Source organism: Anastrepha obliqua, chromosome 5 (assembly GCF_027943255.1).
Source record: "Anastrepha obliqua isolate idAnaObli1 chromosome 5, idAnaObli1_1.0, whole genome shotgun sequence".
Classification (NCBI taxonomy): Eukaryota; Metazoa; Arthropoda; class Insecta; order Diptera; family Tephritidae; genus Anastrepha; species Anastrepha obliqua.
The window spans coordinates 56,424,392-56,442,006 of record NC_072896.1 but is presented as its reverse complement, the minus strand read 5'-3'; the positions used below and the strand labels follow the sequence as shown (position 1 = coordinate 56,442,006).

Below are 17,615 nucleotides of genomic sequence, written 5' to 3'. Positions count from 1 at the left end.
TAGAGCGGATCTGAGAAAATTGATCTAAACCATAAGCCTCTTTACTTAAATATCTATGTAAATATTCTACCGTATATACTATGAATTTACCTCCCACATAACTTAATTTCTTTATTTCTTTTTCCAGAAAATGAACTCTCTAATAGCTTAACTTTTCTAATCCAAAAATAATCTTATTAGAGCAGTGAGCCGTAAGCCCTGGCAGCTAGTTCTCCTTTTTTTGTAAAATAATAATATATTGTTATTCTCCATATATTAAATAAAATAAACAAATAAATATTTTGTTCGCTTAGTCATGGTCACAGTGAATTTGAAAGACTCAACCTTGTATTCTATCATCCTTAATATCTTAGTATTTGCCATTTGCCCTGTATGACGACGATTGCAGAATACGTTTAGTGTAATGAGAAGTTTCATGGACTGTGAATATTGTGAATTGTCAAACATAAATTCGAACGACGAAACAACGGATCGAATCATTACATCAGCGAACGTACCACTCGTCACAAACTGCATATTTTGTACTATCACATGTGTGAACGAGTGGTGAATGTACTCGTCGAATCGAATTGCCATTCGAACACCAACAGCCGCCTGTAAACGATCGAATTTAACCAAAGATGTCAGTAAATTGTAAAAATATATAATTATGGTACATATGGTTTTTGTAATAAATTTATTATAGGACGAATTTTAATAAACTCAACTCCATCCAAAAAGATGTCATGGTGGAGTATAAGGCCAACAAAGATTGCAATCAGATGCCGTACGCGAGAGCTTAGGGAAATAGGTAAGTACCTGCAATTTTGAAATTTAGTTTTAAGTATTCAGTGGAGAATTTTTGATTTCATAATTGTTTTTGATTTTTTTATTAACTTTTGTATTCTTTTATTTAAGTGTATTTATAACGGAACATATTTATGTGATAAATGGAACAAGTGACCATTACTGAACTATGTAATGGAAATAAATAAAAAATTAATTTGCATGAGTATTATCTTCTTATTCACTTTAAGTATGGGACAAAGGCTTACCATTTGATTTAAAAAATATTTTTAAAACTATTTAAAAGATTGCATGTGTACATATGTTTTCAATGTCCTTTGGTATCTTATCATTTTGCCGTGTCAGGAATCTGCAAAAGAAGGTTTGTAAATGAGCTAGAGTAACTCTTTCCCTTTTCTGCTGCCTAAGCTATATTTTTCCACCTTTATAACTTTCATTACAACTCATATATAAAAACGAAGGCCCATGGTTATATTTTAGTTGTAATTATTAAATTGGGCAACAGTTTTGACAGTTCCACTTCATTGTGACCTAAAAATACGATCCGTTTGAACTCGTGGCATGATTGCGATTCAGCTTATACGATTGACGTATGACGTAATTTTCTTTTGTATGGTCGTTGATCGTTGCAGGGATGTGATGATTTGATCCCAGGCCAATACTCGCAGGGAGAAATTGAGAGCCGTTAGTTAACAAAATTGAGTCCAATTAATTCTTAATAAACATTTTTTTGGCTTCTAAATATAACCCCCTCGGGGGAGACTTTAACCCCTAGAGGGCGCGTCCCCAGGTGGCGGATAGAGGAATGCTTCCCAGATATGGGTGGAAAGAGGGAAATGAAATACCTCTCGCGGACCAACAGTCAACAGCGTCTGACCCATATTGGGCGGCTGTAAAAAACGTCTGATCTCCAGGAAGAGCGGTTGAATAAATAAGAAGGATAAAGACGTACAGCATGCCGTTGCCGAAATAATGCAGCAACTTCGATTCAGCGAACAGGCAAGGCGAAGATGCGAACAGAAAGAAAACGTCTAAGTCAACAAACACGAAAATGTAGGCAGCTGACGATACCAGACCCAGAAACTTACCTTTCTATGTTATGAACAGGGACATGACGGGTGGGGGAGTACTGATACGAAAGGTGTGGCTCTCTCATCGATAGATCTAAACAGTGGGTGGTAACAGTGGACAGTAACGGACGTTGAGCACTAGACTCAACCCACTAGACACACTGACAGGAGTCAGGTTTTCAATGCTTCCTCCAGTGATCGAGTTCAGAGAGTTTTTGTAAGAGATTTAATTAATTTTATCGTAAAAGAATTCGTAACGTATGTACTACTAGTTAGACAGTAATGCCATGGTATGTCCTAGTTAGCTGACCATCCTTGCACTTCGGACCTTTTAACTTCTAGGCAAAAATATTTGTTTTTAATTGAAACACTGATGCAACCGTATAATAAATAATAGTTGCATTTTATTCATAACCTTTTTTTAAGTAGTTTAATTCACATTTATCCTTTTTATCTATGGTTATTTCTGAGTTACGAGTCCGGTTTCCAGTCTCTGAAGAATTAAACACGCGTATCCATAGATTTCCTAAAATAGAAAATAAAGAGTTAAGTACACTTTATTAGTTTGCATACATTAGGCATAGGAATAAGTTGGTTGAATTTGGCAGTTGTATAATTTGTAAATACAAGACCTTTACTTTGTAATGCGATGCGAATAAAATATTGATCGCTGTCGTAAAAAAGGCAAATTCTTTAATTAAACGGACAAAAACGAATTTTTCCCTTTTTCATTCATAGCACTCTGTTACTTGAATTTACATATGTAGCTGTCAAACGGCTGCGACATTTGCATTTTCCGGGCTACGATTGAAAAGTAAACGTAACAAATAAAAATGTAACTAAAATAAATAATATTAATTACAAATGCTTATATCGATAGCTTTTTATTTAAAAAATTATAGGTAAAGTACTACAAGTAACGGGGATGAGGATGGTTCCATTTGTAGAAGTCCACGCAAGTGGTGAAAGTCTCTGATTACCAAGTATCCTCTGGAGAGTTTTCGAACATCCGTTTGAGAGTGAGCTGAGACTGAGAGTGAGCATTAAAGTGATCAACATAAGCCTTATCTGTGCCCATGTCCCGACGGAAGAGAAGGATGACGCGGTTTAGAACGACTTCTAGGCGCTCCTCGCACAAACATATAAGCTACTACGATGTAAAAATTGTACTAGGTGATTTCAATTCTAAGGTGAAAAGAGAGGACGTTTTTAGCCCAAAGATCGGAAAATTCAGTCTGCACGAACAATCCGCGACAACGGAATGAGACTGATCGACTTTGCCGCAGGGAGAAACATGGTAGCACCAGGTTCAAGCATGTTGATATACAAAAGGCCACCTGGATGTCCCCTGATCAAAGAACGCGAAATCAGATTGATCAAGTTTTGATAGATGGAAGGCACGCTTCCAATATTTTGAACGTACGTACCATCCGAGGAGGTAACATCGACTGCGATAATTATCTTGTCGCAGCGGACCTTAGCTGCGGTTGTGTGCAACAAAAAGCGCGCGGAACACAGTACCGAGGAAACCTGAAATCGAAAAGTTGCAATCAAAACGGATAGCCGAAACCTTCACTACTCGATTCTCACTTCTGCTTTCACAAAGCCCGGACTCCGATTTTCATTGTAAGTGTGAACGGATGTGTTTTTTAAATCGCTCTGCGAAATAATATCTAAAATAATAATAATATCTGAGGTGGTGACTCTAAACATCAAAAGTGCCATCTGACTCGTTAATCTTTGCTTTACCATTGTGTAGTTTTAATATATAAAAATCAAAACAAAAATAAACATAAACATAAAAAAGCATTATTGCTTGAACTTAGCATATGAGTGTCATTCACTCACCCCCGTGCGAGCGTAGAAGCTCGCACAGTGAATCCGATATAATATCAACAATACCAACAATTAATAGTTCTCTCTCAAACCAATCCTCGCGCGCGAACAAAGGGACAAAAGCAAAGGAAATAAACAGTATAAATTCTTATGCTCTGACTGCAGTTTTCAACAGTCACAACAAACACCAGCACCACAATGACAGCAGTAAGTTTAACAACAACAACAACATCAACAGTATCAAACTCAATTTGCATAATGTCAACGACATTAAACACACGCTCTAATGCAATAGACAGCAACGCGCAAAAAGAAATGCAAACTACGCCCAAACGCACTCGCAGCTCACCTGAAAAACCCCTAAAAATTCAAATAAAAGGGCGAAACAACATCCCACCAAACAGCAGCAACTAACTTACTGGTTGAGCCGCCCGCCAGCTGAGAATAGATTAGACATACTTGCTCAAGAAAGCGATTTGGAAGAATCTACCAACAAAGAGCAACAAAAGCCGCTACCATCGAAGGTGGTCGACCAAAAGAAAATTCCAAAACCACCACCAATATATGTACAGAATGTGCAATACTTAAGCACATTAATCAATGCTTTAAATGATAGCATTCAAAATAACTATGAGCTTAAGGTACTTAACAACAACGAAATAAAAATACAGACAAAAGAATCAACACACTACACAACAACCATAAAACTATTAAAAGAATGAACACAACATTATACATTTCGTCCAAAGGAAGAAAAAGGATTTAAGGTTCTACTACGAAATATGCATCACTCTACAGATAAGGATGACATTATATCTGAGGTCGCTGAATACGGACATATAGTTACTAACATACACAATATTTTAAAAAACAACCTCTTTCTATCTTCACTGTGGAGCTTAAACCTGATAAAAATAACAAAGATATATACTATATAACTTGACGAGCTTACTTCACTATAAAATAAAATTTGAACCTCCGCATCAGAAAAGGACTTTGCCTCAGTGCTTTAATTGCGAGAAATATGGGCATACAAAAAATTATTGCACAAGAAGTCCAGTCTGTGTTAAATGTACAGGCCCGCACAAAACTGCGAATTGTACTCCTAATATAAATGATGATAACATTAAATATGCCCTATGTAAGGAGAAGCACACCGCAAACTACAAAGGGTGCATGGTCTACAAATCTTTAAGAGTGCAACGTTTCCCAGCTCTGTGGAAAAAGGAAATGCCTGCTCCACAGACAAGCCCAAACCATCAAAACAACACAAGCGAACCCACGAGAAAAATCTCAGGGACTTATACACAAGTAGTAACACAGAAAACAAATAACAAAGTAGCAAATAAAATAAATACTATGCCCCAAAATGATCATATACAAGAATTGAGAACAATGATAAGTTAGCTAATCAATCAAATGTCGAACATGATGAACATCATAACACTTCTCGTCACCAAAATGGATGATAAAAGAAAATAACTTGACAATAGCCTTATGGAATGCAAACGGACTAAGCCAACATATACTGGAAACTCAAAACTTCATCAGACAAAATAGCATTGACATACTAATGGTATCGGAAACACATTTTAGTGATAAATCCTTTGTAAGAATTCCAGGATATAAACGCCATCAGAGAATTAAACTGTGACTTTATAAGTGGGTTACTTACTGGCCAACTTGTGTTAGCAAGGTACCCGACTTGCTGGACTTCTTCATAACAAATCGATAAATTTAAAAATGCTGACAATTACATCCTGCCTTGAACTTTCGCCTGACCATTCACTAATAATCCTGACAATTCAAAAACGCCTACAACTAACACTTAGTCGGATACCCTATAACCATCGAACAGACTGGGAGGCTACTATGGAAATAACGGAACAAAGCCTGGACAGGAAAATCCCATTAAAATTACCCACGTTATTGAAACTGCAATAGCTTTTTTTAATGACACGACTATTATGTCACTAAGCCGATCCACACCAACTCTTCAACCTTAAACTACAAAATATAACATTCCTGACCCAATAAAAAAGAAACTATCCCAATAAAAAATAAACTAAAAGAGAAAACTAAGAAAAAAATGGCAGACTACAAGATATCCGCATGACAAAAAACAACTTAACAAATTAGCTAAAGAATTAAAGAACTATTGAAACATGAAGAAGACGAAAAACTAAACAATTACCTTAAAAATATTGACGCAATAAAATCTACAAACTATACATTGTGGAAGGCGACAAAAAAGACGGTCGGAGCTACAATACACCTCCCACCAATAAGAACCATAAATGGACAATGGGCACGAACATCATCAGAAAAAGCGATTATTTTAGCTCAACATTTTAAAAATATATTTAAAAAAAATATGAAAATAACGACTTCGATTTGACTCATACAACGAACAATAAAGTCGAGCAAATCATCAAAAAAACTTCACTAAAAGAGATAAAACAATTAATTCCGACTTTAAAAAACAACAAATCTCCTGGATATGACCTCATCTCGGGGAAAATCGTGAAGCATATACCCGACAGTGCAATAATTTACCTTAGGAACGTTTTCAACGCTGCTATAAAACTCAAATACTTCCCAAAGACATGGAAAATTGCCGAAATCTTTGCGATCCCAAAGCCCAATAAAGACGCCACGTTTGCATTGTCATACCGACCAATAAGTCTGCTGCCGACAATATCGAAAATATTTGAGAAGCTACTCTTTGATCGCATAGAGCTCATTATAACAAAAATAAATGTAATTCCCCAACATCAGTTCGGATTTAGGCGAAAACATTCGACAATCCAGCAAGTGCACAGAGTCACTCACAAAATTAATAAAGACTTCAACAATAAACAAGTATGCGTGGCTGTATATCTCGACGTAGCTAAAGCCTTTGACAAAGTATGGTACCCTGGATTACTGCACAAACTCCAATCTTGGTTGCCATATGACTACTTTCTAATGCTAAAAATTTACATCCAAGATAGAAAATTTTATATTAAATATAACGACGCTTGTTCATACATTGAACCTATGAACGCAGGAATTCCCCAAGGCAGTGTATTAGGTCCTACTCTGTATCTTATCTACACCGCAGATTTACCGGAACCTTATTCAGGAAATATATTAGTATGATTGGGACTTTTGCAGATGATACCGGCATCTCAAAGAGACCCGAAAATAGCACAAAAAAATTACAAAATGACCTCAACAAAACACTGGACTGGTTCAAAAAATGGAATATAGAAATTAATGGCGACGAAACAATTCAAGTCAATTACACGAACAGAAAGGTAACCCTAGACTCATTAAAGATTGAAAACTCTGATGCGAAAACTGATACGAAAGCTAAATACTTAGGCATTACAATTGACTCAAAATTAAACTGGAAGAACCATATAATAAAAAAAGAAATGAAATTAAAAATAATTTTCCACAACTAGGACCTCAGTCAAAGCTCTCGCTGCAAAACAAAACTTTAATTTACAAAACGACAAATGCACCAATTTGGAAGTATGTTATAGAAGTTTGGTGCACAGCTTCTAAATCTAATTTGACAATACTGCAACGTGCCCAGTCAACGATACTTAGGACAATAACAAATGCACCACGGTATATACCAAATGCTGACAATCACCGCGACTTAAACATCGACACAGTTGACGAAGCCATACAAACTGCAAGCAGAAGGCACATAAGCAGACTTCTGACGCACACACAAATCCGACGATGCGGAAGCTTCCTGCTGAAGAAAAATTCAAAAAGAAGAGACTTAAACGAAAAACACCAAATGATTTTTTGTAATATAATAATAAGAATTACATTTATGTATATACTTATCTAAATTATCATAGTAAATATTTTACAAACGAATTATATATTCCTAAATAATCCTGAAGAGCAATGGCCTTACAGTATCACTTATGTATCCAAATATTTTTAAAACAAATTACTTATTGTTAATATAGACAGGTGTAATATTTTTTGGAAGCAATATAAAAAAAAAAACAAAGAGGGGGACCTATGTTACATGCACGCAGGGGAACCACATCTCTCGCTCTATACGGACGGCTGCCAAAGAAGTGCTTGGCTGCCTGCGCCATCGAAGAAACGAGTGGAACAACCAGGAGTGTCGCGACGATACATATTATATATATAATTCGCGCGTACACACTTTTTGGGTGTTTGGCCAAGTTCCTCCTCATATTTGTGGTGTGCGTCTTGATGTTGTTCCACAAATGGAGGGACCTACAGTTTTAAGCCAAACGGCAGATATTTTTATGAGGAGCTTTTTCATGGCAGAAATCGGAGATTTGCCATTGCCTGCCGAGGGGCGACCGTTATTAGAAAAAACCTTTTCTTTATTTTGGTGTTTCACGGAGATTCGAACGTACATCCTCTCCAAATTGCGAAGGGTACTCACGCACCAACCAACTGGACGCGACGATACTGGAGCGAAAAACGCTGCATGGAGAGCTACCCTAGAGTCAGTTGCTACGCGAGCTGCTAAGGTGTGGTATAAAGGGACGACTTCTCAAACGCAAGAAGCTCGAAAATTCTTCGAAAGAATAAGACGCCTCACGAAGAGTTCCACTTCTCAAAACTACTAAACGGTAATGACGCGAACACCCCCACCAATGGAGAAGTTGATCCAAGTAGTGCAGTTTCTGATCACGGTGTCGACGTTCCACCACCCGACTATGACGAGGTCTTGAGAGCTATTGGCCGGCTTAAGAACAACATAGCTGCGGGTGCGGATGGCCTGCCGGCAGAGTTCTTCAAAGCCGGAGGTGATGAGTTAAAGAAAATCAGGTAAATACTCATAGGCAAAATATGGTCGTATGAAAGCATGCCCAGCGTTCTCTGTCCAATCCACAAGAAAGGTGACCCCACGAACTGCGCCTCCTCAGTATCGCATACAAGGTCTTATCAAGCTTACTTTGTGAAAGGCTGAAACGTCTCGTCAGCAAACTGATTGGTGTGGTTTTGGGCTTAGTAAATCTACTATCGACCAGATTTTCACATTACGCCATCTCTTGGCGAAGCTTCACGACCTTTTCGTTGATTACAAAGCCGCATTCGACAGTACGATAAGAGATCACCTGTATGTCGGCATGCCTGAATTTGGCTTCCTGCAAAGCTGGATGACCACCAGGACACTGAGAATTGGCAAAGATCTTTCGGAGCCATTTGAAACGAAGCAGGGTTTCAAACAAGGCTATCCCTTATCATGAGATTTTTTCAATTCGATGATGGAGAAAATTATTTCTATAAAAATGTCATGTTACGCTGATGATATCGATATTGTTGGCATTAGTCAGAGGGCAGTCAGTGCAACTTTCTCCAGTCTTAAACAAGAATCCCGTCGAGTGAGTCTCGCGGTAAACAAGCGCAAGACAAAGTACCTGGTGTTTTGATTTTGATTTGCGTGAATGATGCATATCGAGTACGATGGAATCGCGAGCTGTACGCCGACATCGCCATAGTAAAGAGCATTGAAATTTAGCGGCTCCGCTGGCTAAGTAACGTGAGCGAATGGACAATAACACTCCAGCAAAGAAGGTGATTTTTTCGAAATGCCCTGGTGGAACACGCAAAAAAGGACGTCCTCATCTACGTTGGAAAAACCAAGTCGACGACGATCTGATCGCCCTTGGTGTTTCTAACTGGCGTCAACGCCCGCAATGCAGGCGCGTTTGGAGCAACATTTTGGTAGCGGCTAAGACCGATCATCGGTTATAGTTGCCAGCTAAGTAAGTAAGTACAAGTAAACAAACCAGAAAATTTCGAAATTTAGTGGATTTCATGACAATGCACCCGGAGTTATTTTATAAAATAAAAAAATAAATTTGGCCTACCAATGCGGGAAGTTATCGGTAGGAAGAAAGCAAGTATCAGGTCAGTCCATAAGTTCGGGCGTATTTTACCCATAATTTCACTTTTGTACGATTTTTGCAAAAAATTATTCGCGGAATATAACGGAACTATTTTTATTTTCTTTGATATATTGTGCATTCAACAAGTGATTTTAATCGCGGATAGAAGCACGTGTTGTTAAAAAATAAAATGGAATCTTCGAACGCGTATAAGAGGCCTATTTTGTATTTTTTTATAAAAGTGGTAAAAATGCAACAACTGCTGCTGCAAAAATAAAGACTGTTCACGGAGAGGATACCGTGAGTGTAAGGACTGTGCAAAGGTGGTTTTCAAAATTCCGAAGTGGTAACTGCGACGTGGAGGATGCCCCGCGCGCTGGTCGGCCTGAAGTCTTTAACTCCGACGCTTTGCTCGAACCTGGTTCAGTTTGGAAAGGTTTCAAAGCTTGGAAAATGGGTTCCGCATAGACTTTCCGTCGCCAACCTTCAGCAGAGAGTGAATGTAGGTTCTCAGCTGCTGCAACCGCTTGAAAATGAAAGTTTTTTATCCGTATCGTTATTGGTGATGAAAAATGGGTCCTTTTAACCCTGTTCACAAACGCCAATGGTTAGATAAAGATGAAACACCAGAACCGACCCCAAGAGATGGCCTTCATCCCAAGAAGATTTTCCTGTCTATTTGGTGGGATATGGCCGGTATTCTTTATTATAAACTTCTGGAACCAAACCAGACTATAAGTGCTCCCCATCAGCTATCAAACCGGAATGAGGCACTTAAAAAAATCGACCATCTTTGGTGAATAGACGCAAAGTTTTGTTTCGTCACGACAACGCGAGACCTCATACCGCAAGGCAAACATTAGGCAAGCTGAACGACTCGGATGGGAGCTAATGCCGCATCCACCATATTCTCCGGATATTGCACCTTGTGATTATAACCTTTTCCATGGAGTTCAATCCTATATGAGTAACAAGAACTACTCCTCAAAAGAAGCCATAAAAAAGGATATCGAAGCGTACTTTGGCTCCAAGGACAAAAAATTTTTTGAGCAAGGAATTAAAAATTTGCCTAAACGTTGGGAAGACATTGTAAATAATGAAGGAAAATATATTATTGGTTAATAAATACTTCAAACATCTTTTTTATTAATTTTAAAACCACCTTTAAAAAACGTACGAACTTATGGACTGACCTGATATTTGCCTTAGATTTTTCTGACAATCTATTAAGCCCTCTGGTATATTTGACGTCTGAGACACGTCATGTACTTGTTTGCCCTAGGAGCAGATAAGGTGTTTGGTTTTTATTAATTTATGTTTGTTTTGCAATTCTCATTACTTGAAGTCATTTTAATACCAAAGGGTTTTGCAATAACAGGTGTTATAGGTGAATGGATTGAGATCTTGTGATTTAACACCTTATGACTTTTTTCTTTGGGGCCAAGTGAAAGACAACAGCCCAGGATCCATTCAAGACCTCACAGATGGAATTCGTGAGGCTATCGAGGACATAGGGCAGCCACTTTGCAATTCGGTTATGGAAAATTTCATGAACAGTATATTGTCCTGTAAGGGTGGTCGTGGTGGTTGTTATTTTCCACTATTAACGGCATACCTTCCTCTTTATAATTAAATAAACATCCGATCATTTATATTAAAAAATATCATTTTTCTTTGAATACCTAAATAACACCTCTTATTGGAAAACCCTTTTCATATGTCACTAATATTTTAGAAATAAATGAATTCTTGCGTATTATATTTACATAAAATGTACTGCTCTTACACACTATTCCAACAACAAAAAATTAAATCCGTTCCACATGCAAGTGTTTTCTCAAATCTGTACCCAAGGGGTTAGCTTTATTTTAGCTTTGTGCTGATAACAAGACGAACCTAAATGCAGAAGTGTATCACACCAAAGACCACCAACTAATGGTCCTTCAAGTTACTGCTGCCTTTCATAACTAGAACAGAGCGTCAGTTGTTGTTGTTGTAACAGCATAAACATCCCTATATATGTATGGGAAACGCTGCTCATGGCCGGATATAAATCTGGGTCGTTCCGCTTAAGTAAAACCGAGTGTCATGTCAGTCCCGCAGGGTGGTGCCCTTTTTTCTTGCTCTTCATCTTCTATATCTCGAAGCTTACTCAACCCAGAGGGAGTTTTATTGATCTCCTACACTGATAAATATAATTCTGGATGTCTATAACATCATTAACTTATTGTTTAACTCGTTAAAAAAGCGATATCCGAAACAAACTTTAGAAGCTACCGAAAATGTGCTCAAAATAACCAATCGCCAATCGCCTCACTCTTGGGGAAAAATATGCGGCCAATGTGCAGGTTAATCAGTGGTTGGAGCAGGGAATAGTTAGTCAAACCAAATCTGCTTTTGTGAACAGCATAGTTAGAGCAAAAATAATGATGGTTCCTACCGTGTTTGAATTGGTTTTAGAAACTTGATGATACTTTTTTCCGTTGCCCATAATAGACCAAAAAACTGGAAAAACTGCAAAAAGCTTAATATTTTCGTGTGATTGACATAGAGAATGGTTTCGTCCCATGTGTCGATTTAATTTGAATTTAATTACGCTCCTTTCGGCTTTTGCAATTCATTCCAGTTTTCGTACGGTATGTAAATCAAATTTTTCAAAAACTTGTTAATGGTTGCGTAGTGGAACTATGAACTATATAGTACTATTTGGTGTTACGGTTCCAAATTATGTGTTTACACAAATAAAAATTAATTTCTTACAAAAAACTACAAAATTAAAGGAGATTTTTTGTACGAAACCTTGGACGTTAACGACTTGTTTGTTGTCCCATCATGAGAGGCAGGCATTTTACAGAGTATAAACTCTATATGCAATAGAACAAAATTATTTTATACCATATTTGAAAAATAAACTTAGCCGCTGTTTACTCGGCAAAAAAGTATGTTTGAATTGCATTAATAAAAAAATCAATGAAGCCGGATTAATATAATATAAACAATATAAAAGCAACTACGATACCGACACAAGGGGCACACTTACACAGTCAACGATATTGTGGCCATCAATCGAACGCAGTTTCTTGCGTGAAAAATGGCGAGGGATTTTCTTGGTCCTTATGTCCTTATCAAGAAAGTGAAACTTAACGACCGATGGGATGTAAAAAAAGGGGGAAAAAAATTAATGGTATGGTATTTTGTTTGTAATTCTGAAGAATTGTTGTTATCACCTGGGTCAGATAACGAGGAGCAGGATGACCGAATATAAACAGCTGTCACTAATTAATCGCAGTAGTCGGGTATTGATAACTTTTAACCTCAGTTCTTAAATTGTGTATTATATTCGTTTTGGTCGTCCTAATTGTCGAATTTTGTCATATGTTTTCAGCTAATCGACGCTGTCAATTAAATTGGCCTTCAGTAGTTGTTCGAGCATGGCAGTAAGCTGCAGTTCGTTAGAAAATCAAGTTGCCGGTCGTGTCAATCATATTTTTGTACACTATTGCTGTATACCGATATTTACTTTCATATACCGATATATTAACTTTCCATAATTGTAATTGATTTAATTATGAGTTCAATAAAATATAAACTTTCATTCGACATACATAATCAGCATTATTTGGGGTTCAATAACATTCGAGTTGGCACTATCAGCCAATCAATCACTGGATAGGGTTTGAAATCACTTATAAATTTCTAAGTGAATAGAGACACCCAATGTATTTAAATAACGTAAAAACCGAAGGCCGCCATAGCCGAATGGGAATTCCAGCGTTCAACGTTCTCTGTTGGTTCGAATCTCGGTGAAACACCAAAATTAAGAAAAACATTTTTGTAATAGCGGTCGCACCTCGGCAGGCAATGGCAAACCTCCGAGTGTATTTCTGCCATGAAAAAAATAAAACTATCTGCCTATCCTCATAAAAATATCTGCCGTTCGGAGTCGGCTTGAAACTGTAGGTCCCTCCATTTGTGGAACATCATAAAGACGCACACCAGGAGCTCGGCCAAACACCCAAAACGGGTGTACGCGCCAATTATATATATATAACAGGTGATTTTTTAGCTATTATCTTTTAAAACAGTTGGTTTAAACAGCTGACGCACGTTTCGTGTTTTTTTTTTTCACTGTCAAACATCTTCAGTTTGGTCTATAATTTAAGCATGAATCGTCTTACCAACGAACAACGCTTGCAAATCATTGAATTTTATTATAAAAATGCGTGTTCTGTTAAGAAAGTTTAATCGATCCACTGAAGCGGATATACGAGCGATTGTGACTAAATTTAGAACCAAATTTACATTATTGGACATCAAACCACCAACACGCTTACGTAGAGTGCGAACTGAAGAAGATATCGCAGCTGTATCGGCCAGTGTTAATGATGACCATAAATTATTGATTCGTCGCCGTTCGCAGCAATTGGGCCTCTGTTACTCAACAACGTGGAAAATTTTGCGAAAGGATGTAGGTGAAGCCTTTCAAAATCAGATGGTGCAAGAATTGAAGCCGAACGATCTACCGCAACGCAGAATTTTTGGTGAATGGGCTCTTGGAAAGTTGGCCGAAGATCCAATTTTTTATCGAAAAGTTGTATTCAGCGATGAAGTTCATTTTTGGATCAATGGGTACGTAAAGAAGCAGAATTGTCGATTTTGGAGTGAAGATCAGCAAGAAGAATTGCAAGAGCTACCAATGTATCCAGAAATGGTCACAGTTTGGTGCGCTTTATGGGCTGGAGGTATCATTGGACTATACTTCTTCAAAGATGCTGCGAATCGTAACGTAACTGTGAATGGTGAGCGCTACCGTGAAATGACATCCAACTTTTGTTTGCCAAAATGTAAGAGCTTGACTTGCATGACATGTGGTTTCAGAAAGATGGTGCCACATGCCACACACCACGCGTAACAATGGACTTGTTGAGAGGCGAGTTCGGTGAACATTTTATGTCACGTTCGGGACCTGTCAATTGGCCACCCAGATCGTGCGATATAACTCCTTTAGATTATTTTTTGTAGGGCTATGTTAAAGCTCATGTCTATTCAGACAAGCCTGCTTCAATTAACGCATTGGAAGACAACATTAAAGCATTTATATGTGAGATACCGGCCGAAGCGCAGTCGCGGTCAACATTTGCATGAAATAATCTTCAAACATTATTTCTGTTGTACTATCGATTTAAATAAAAATTTCATGCATTTTTCTGAATTTGACGTGTGTTTGTTTGAAAAACTTTCCTATAGCTCTTAAAAAATCACCCTTTTAAACCGAAGGTGCAAGGTGTTTGAGAAGTCTGCGAGACCTTAAAAAATAAGGGATTGAATAGAAATAAAGAAGAAATACCTAATATAGTCTCCTGTGATCACATTAAAGTTTCATAAATACATGCAAAATCTGAGCGTCGAAGGAGAGGATGAAACCGATAAGGCAGAAGGCTGTCTAAATGAAACTGTAGCGAGGATACTGGTTTTTATTTTCATTGAAATTGAATTGCGCTTTATCGAACTAGCAAGGAGGAGCTTTGACAGAACTAAAACAACAAGTCTGCAGTGACAAGCCGAAATAAAAGGGTTTCTCTATAAGCAAGCCTGTCATAATTTTCACCTGGATGATAGTGATGAAATCTTCCTTACGGATGTTCAAAGAAGGCTTACGGCACCTCAACTCATTCGTCACAATAGAAGACTTGAGTAAATTTTTAAAGCCAAATCGTTCCAACGAAACTCGGTTCTATGGTTGCTGGCAAAACCCGGATTAACGACTTCAGAAAGGAGTTAATTTGTTCATACCTCGTATTCTGGTTCAATTGTGTTGTTTTTGACAATGCCGCTAGCCAAGTTTTCCAATTTTTCTGCTTGAACTTTGTCAACAATCCACTTACTACTCTTTGAAAGCTCAGAGAGTGCATAAAAAGCTGTTTCCAGATTAGTATCATATTTAACAAATCGCATAGGTAAACATTGCACCAATTTCATTATCGCTTGCTTTTCGACGAGTTCATCTGAAAAATAGAAGAAATTTTAATTACAACGTGAGACGGAATACGTAATTATTGTAACATATTATTGTTTTTCATAAAAAATATTGGTAATGCTAGTGAACAAATTCAAACCGAATTGTTAGGTTTTCTTCAATGGGTTTCAGTATTCAACAACTGCAAACAATTGATTACGATTAAAAGACCAATGTAAATAATTAAAAAAAATATGCGGAAGTCATATCACACAAAACTATTACTAACTCTACTACATGCTCAGTGATACCACGTCGTGAATTTAAAAAATTCAACATTCAAAAAGACGATTCAAACATTTAACGCAAATTCTCAGACATTTCCAAACTTATTAGTTTAGCGAATAATTATTTTCTAAGATGTTTGGCGGAGCTCGTCTTGATGTTGCTCTATTTATAGTTTTACTCCGACTCCGAACGGCGGGTTTGCAGGAGAAGGATCACCCCTCATTTATATATCATTCGATATTTTATGCTCACAATAGGTTTCGAACCCGGACGCTACCAGATGATGGTAGTCACGCAGAAACTCATTCGAATGATATGTATTAGTTGCAAAGGGAAAAACTACCTATTTTTAAATTTCCCAAACAAACCTTAAAACTTTTACAGTTAACATGAAGTTATACGATATAAAAATCGTGCTTGGCGGCTTAAATGCCAGGGTTGGCCAGGAGGGAATTTTTGGTCCTACAGTGGGTAAATTCAGCCTGCACAATGAAACATCCGGTAACGGACAGAGGCTGATCGACTTCACCGGGGATCGAAATATGGTATTATGCAGCACCAGATTCCAGCACAAAACAATACACCAAGCTACGTGGCTGTCGCCTAATCGAAAAACGCGAAACTAAATCGATAGATGGAAGACAAACTTCTAGTGTTTTAGATGTCCAGGACCCAACATCGACTCGAATCATTACTTTGTGACAGCCAAAATACGCACAAGCCTACTTCTAACTACGCAAAGAATGTTCGATTTTAGAAAGCTACAATCGCAACAGACAGCCAGAAGATTCGCAACGATGATAGAATATATGGATGCGCCATTCTAACTCGCTGTGTTGACAGAACCCATGAATAAACGAACAAAACAAAGGCGCATAAAAACGCGAAAAACTGCGTTTGGAGGCGTTATATTAAGTTGTGCTTCTACAATTAACACCCGGCACTTCGTTTTCATTGGTTTGATTAGTTTGAATCTCACAAATCACAATATTGCCAATCCATTCACCGAATTTTCACAAACATGTAATTTCTCCTCTTTTTCTTTGTTTTGTTCGTTTTTTTTGTATTGGGAAGGGACCTGACATCAGACTTAATCGCGAAAAATAAAATAACTTTTTGGGAAGACGCCCCCATCTGTACTCAATTCGTCTTGAAAGATTCGCTACTTGATTCTCATTCCTGGAGCAAGATTTCTCGAAATCGGATTTTGGCGAGCCCGAAAAAACAATTGCGAGAAATGAGGTATCGCTACCGGGAGCTAAAAAAGGAAGAGAGGCGTATCATCAGAAGAAAGAGACGAGAGTGCGAAGAGCTTGTGATGCTGCCCAATAAGAAAAACGCTCGAAAGTTCGGTGGCTTATAGAAAATTTTAAGACCGGGGCATTTGACTAACATCCAGAGCATGCTTAAATTAGGGAGGGAACACTTCTCGAACTTGAAAAATAGGTGCGCATGTCATAGATAATGTGATATTTCAATCTTTGGCGACGGAACCGTCGTTCCGCTACCCGACCATGACGAGGTGAGAACAACAAAGCCTCGGGAGCCGACGGACTGCCGGCTGAGCTGTTCAAATATGGCGGCGAGGAGCTGTCCAAGAGAGAGAAGTCGTGGAAGATTACACTAATACAACTCGGATTCACCATGTGAGCGAGGACCCATGGATGTGACGGGCCCGTTTCCAACTAGTGACTCCGGTAACAAATATGTGCTCGTTGTAATGAACTATTTACTTACATACTTCAGTAAGTGGCTAGAATGAACGCTCTACCAAACCAAGGCCAACACCTTTGCACA

The 17,615-nt window shown here is 38.0% G+C and overlaps 1 protein-coding gene across 5 annotated transcripts in view; it reads right to left on the bottom strand.

The window, feature by feature from the left end:
• Positions 1–2,233: 2,233 nt before the first annotated feature.
• Positions 2,234–17,615, bottom strand: part of LOC129247762 (uncharacterized) — a 36,842-nt gene continuing 21,460 nt past the window's right edge. Inside the window, exons 4-5 of one of the 5 annotated variants that reach the window (XM_054887049.1) lie at positions 15,368–15,579; positions 2,234–2,382 (exon numbers count right to left, since the gene is read on the bottom strand). In XM_054887049.1, the coding sequence (XP_054743024.1) occupies positions 2,317–2,382; positions 15,368–15,579 (278 nt within the window). In that variant the 3' untranslated portion in view covers positions 2,234–2,316. Of the gene's footprint in view, positions 2,383–2,471; positions 2,658–15,367; positions 15,580–17,615 lie in introns of those variants that run through there. The other 4 variants (XM_054887048.1, XM_054887052.1, XM_054887050.1 and 1 more) reach the window with 4 other exon arrangements.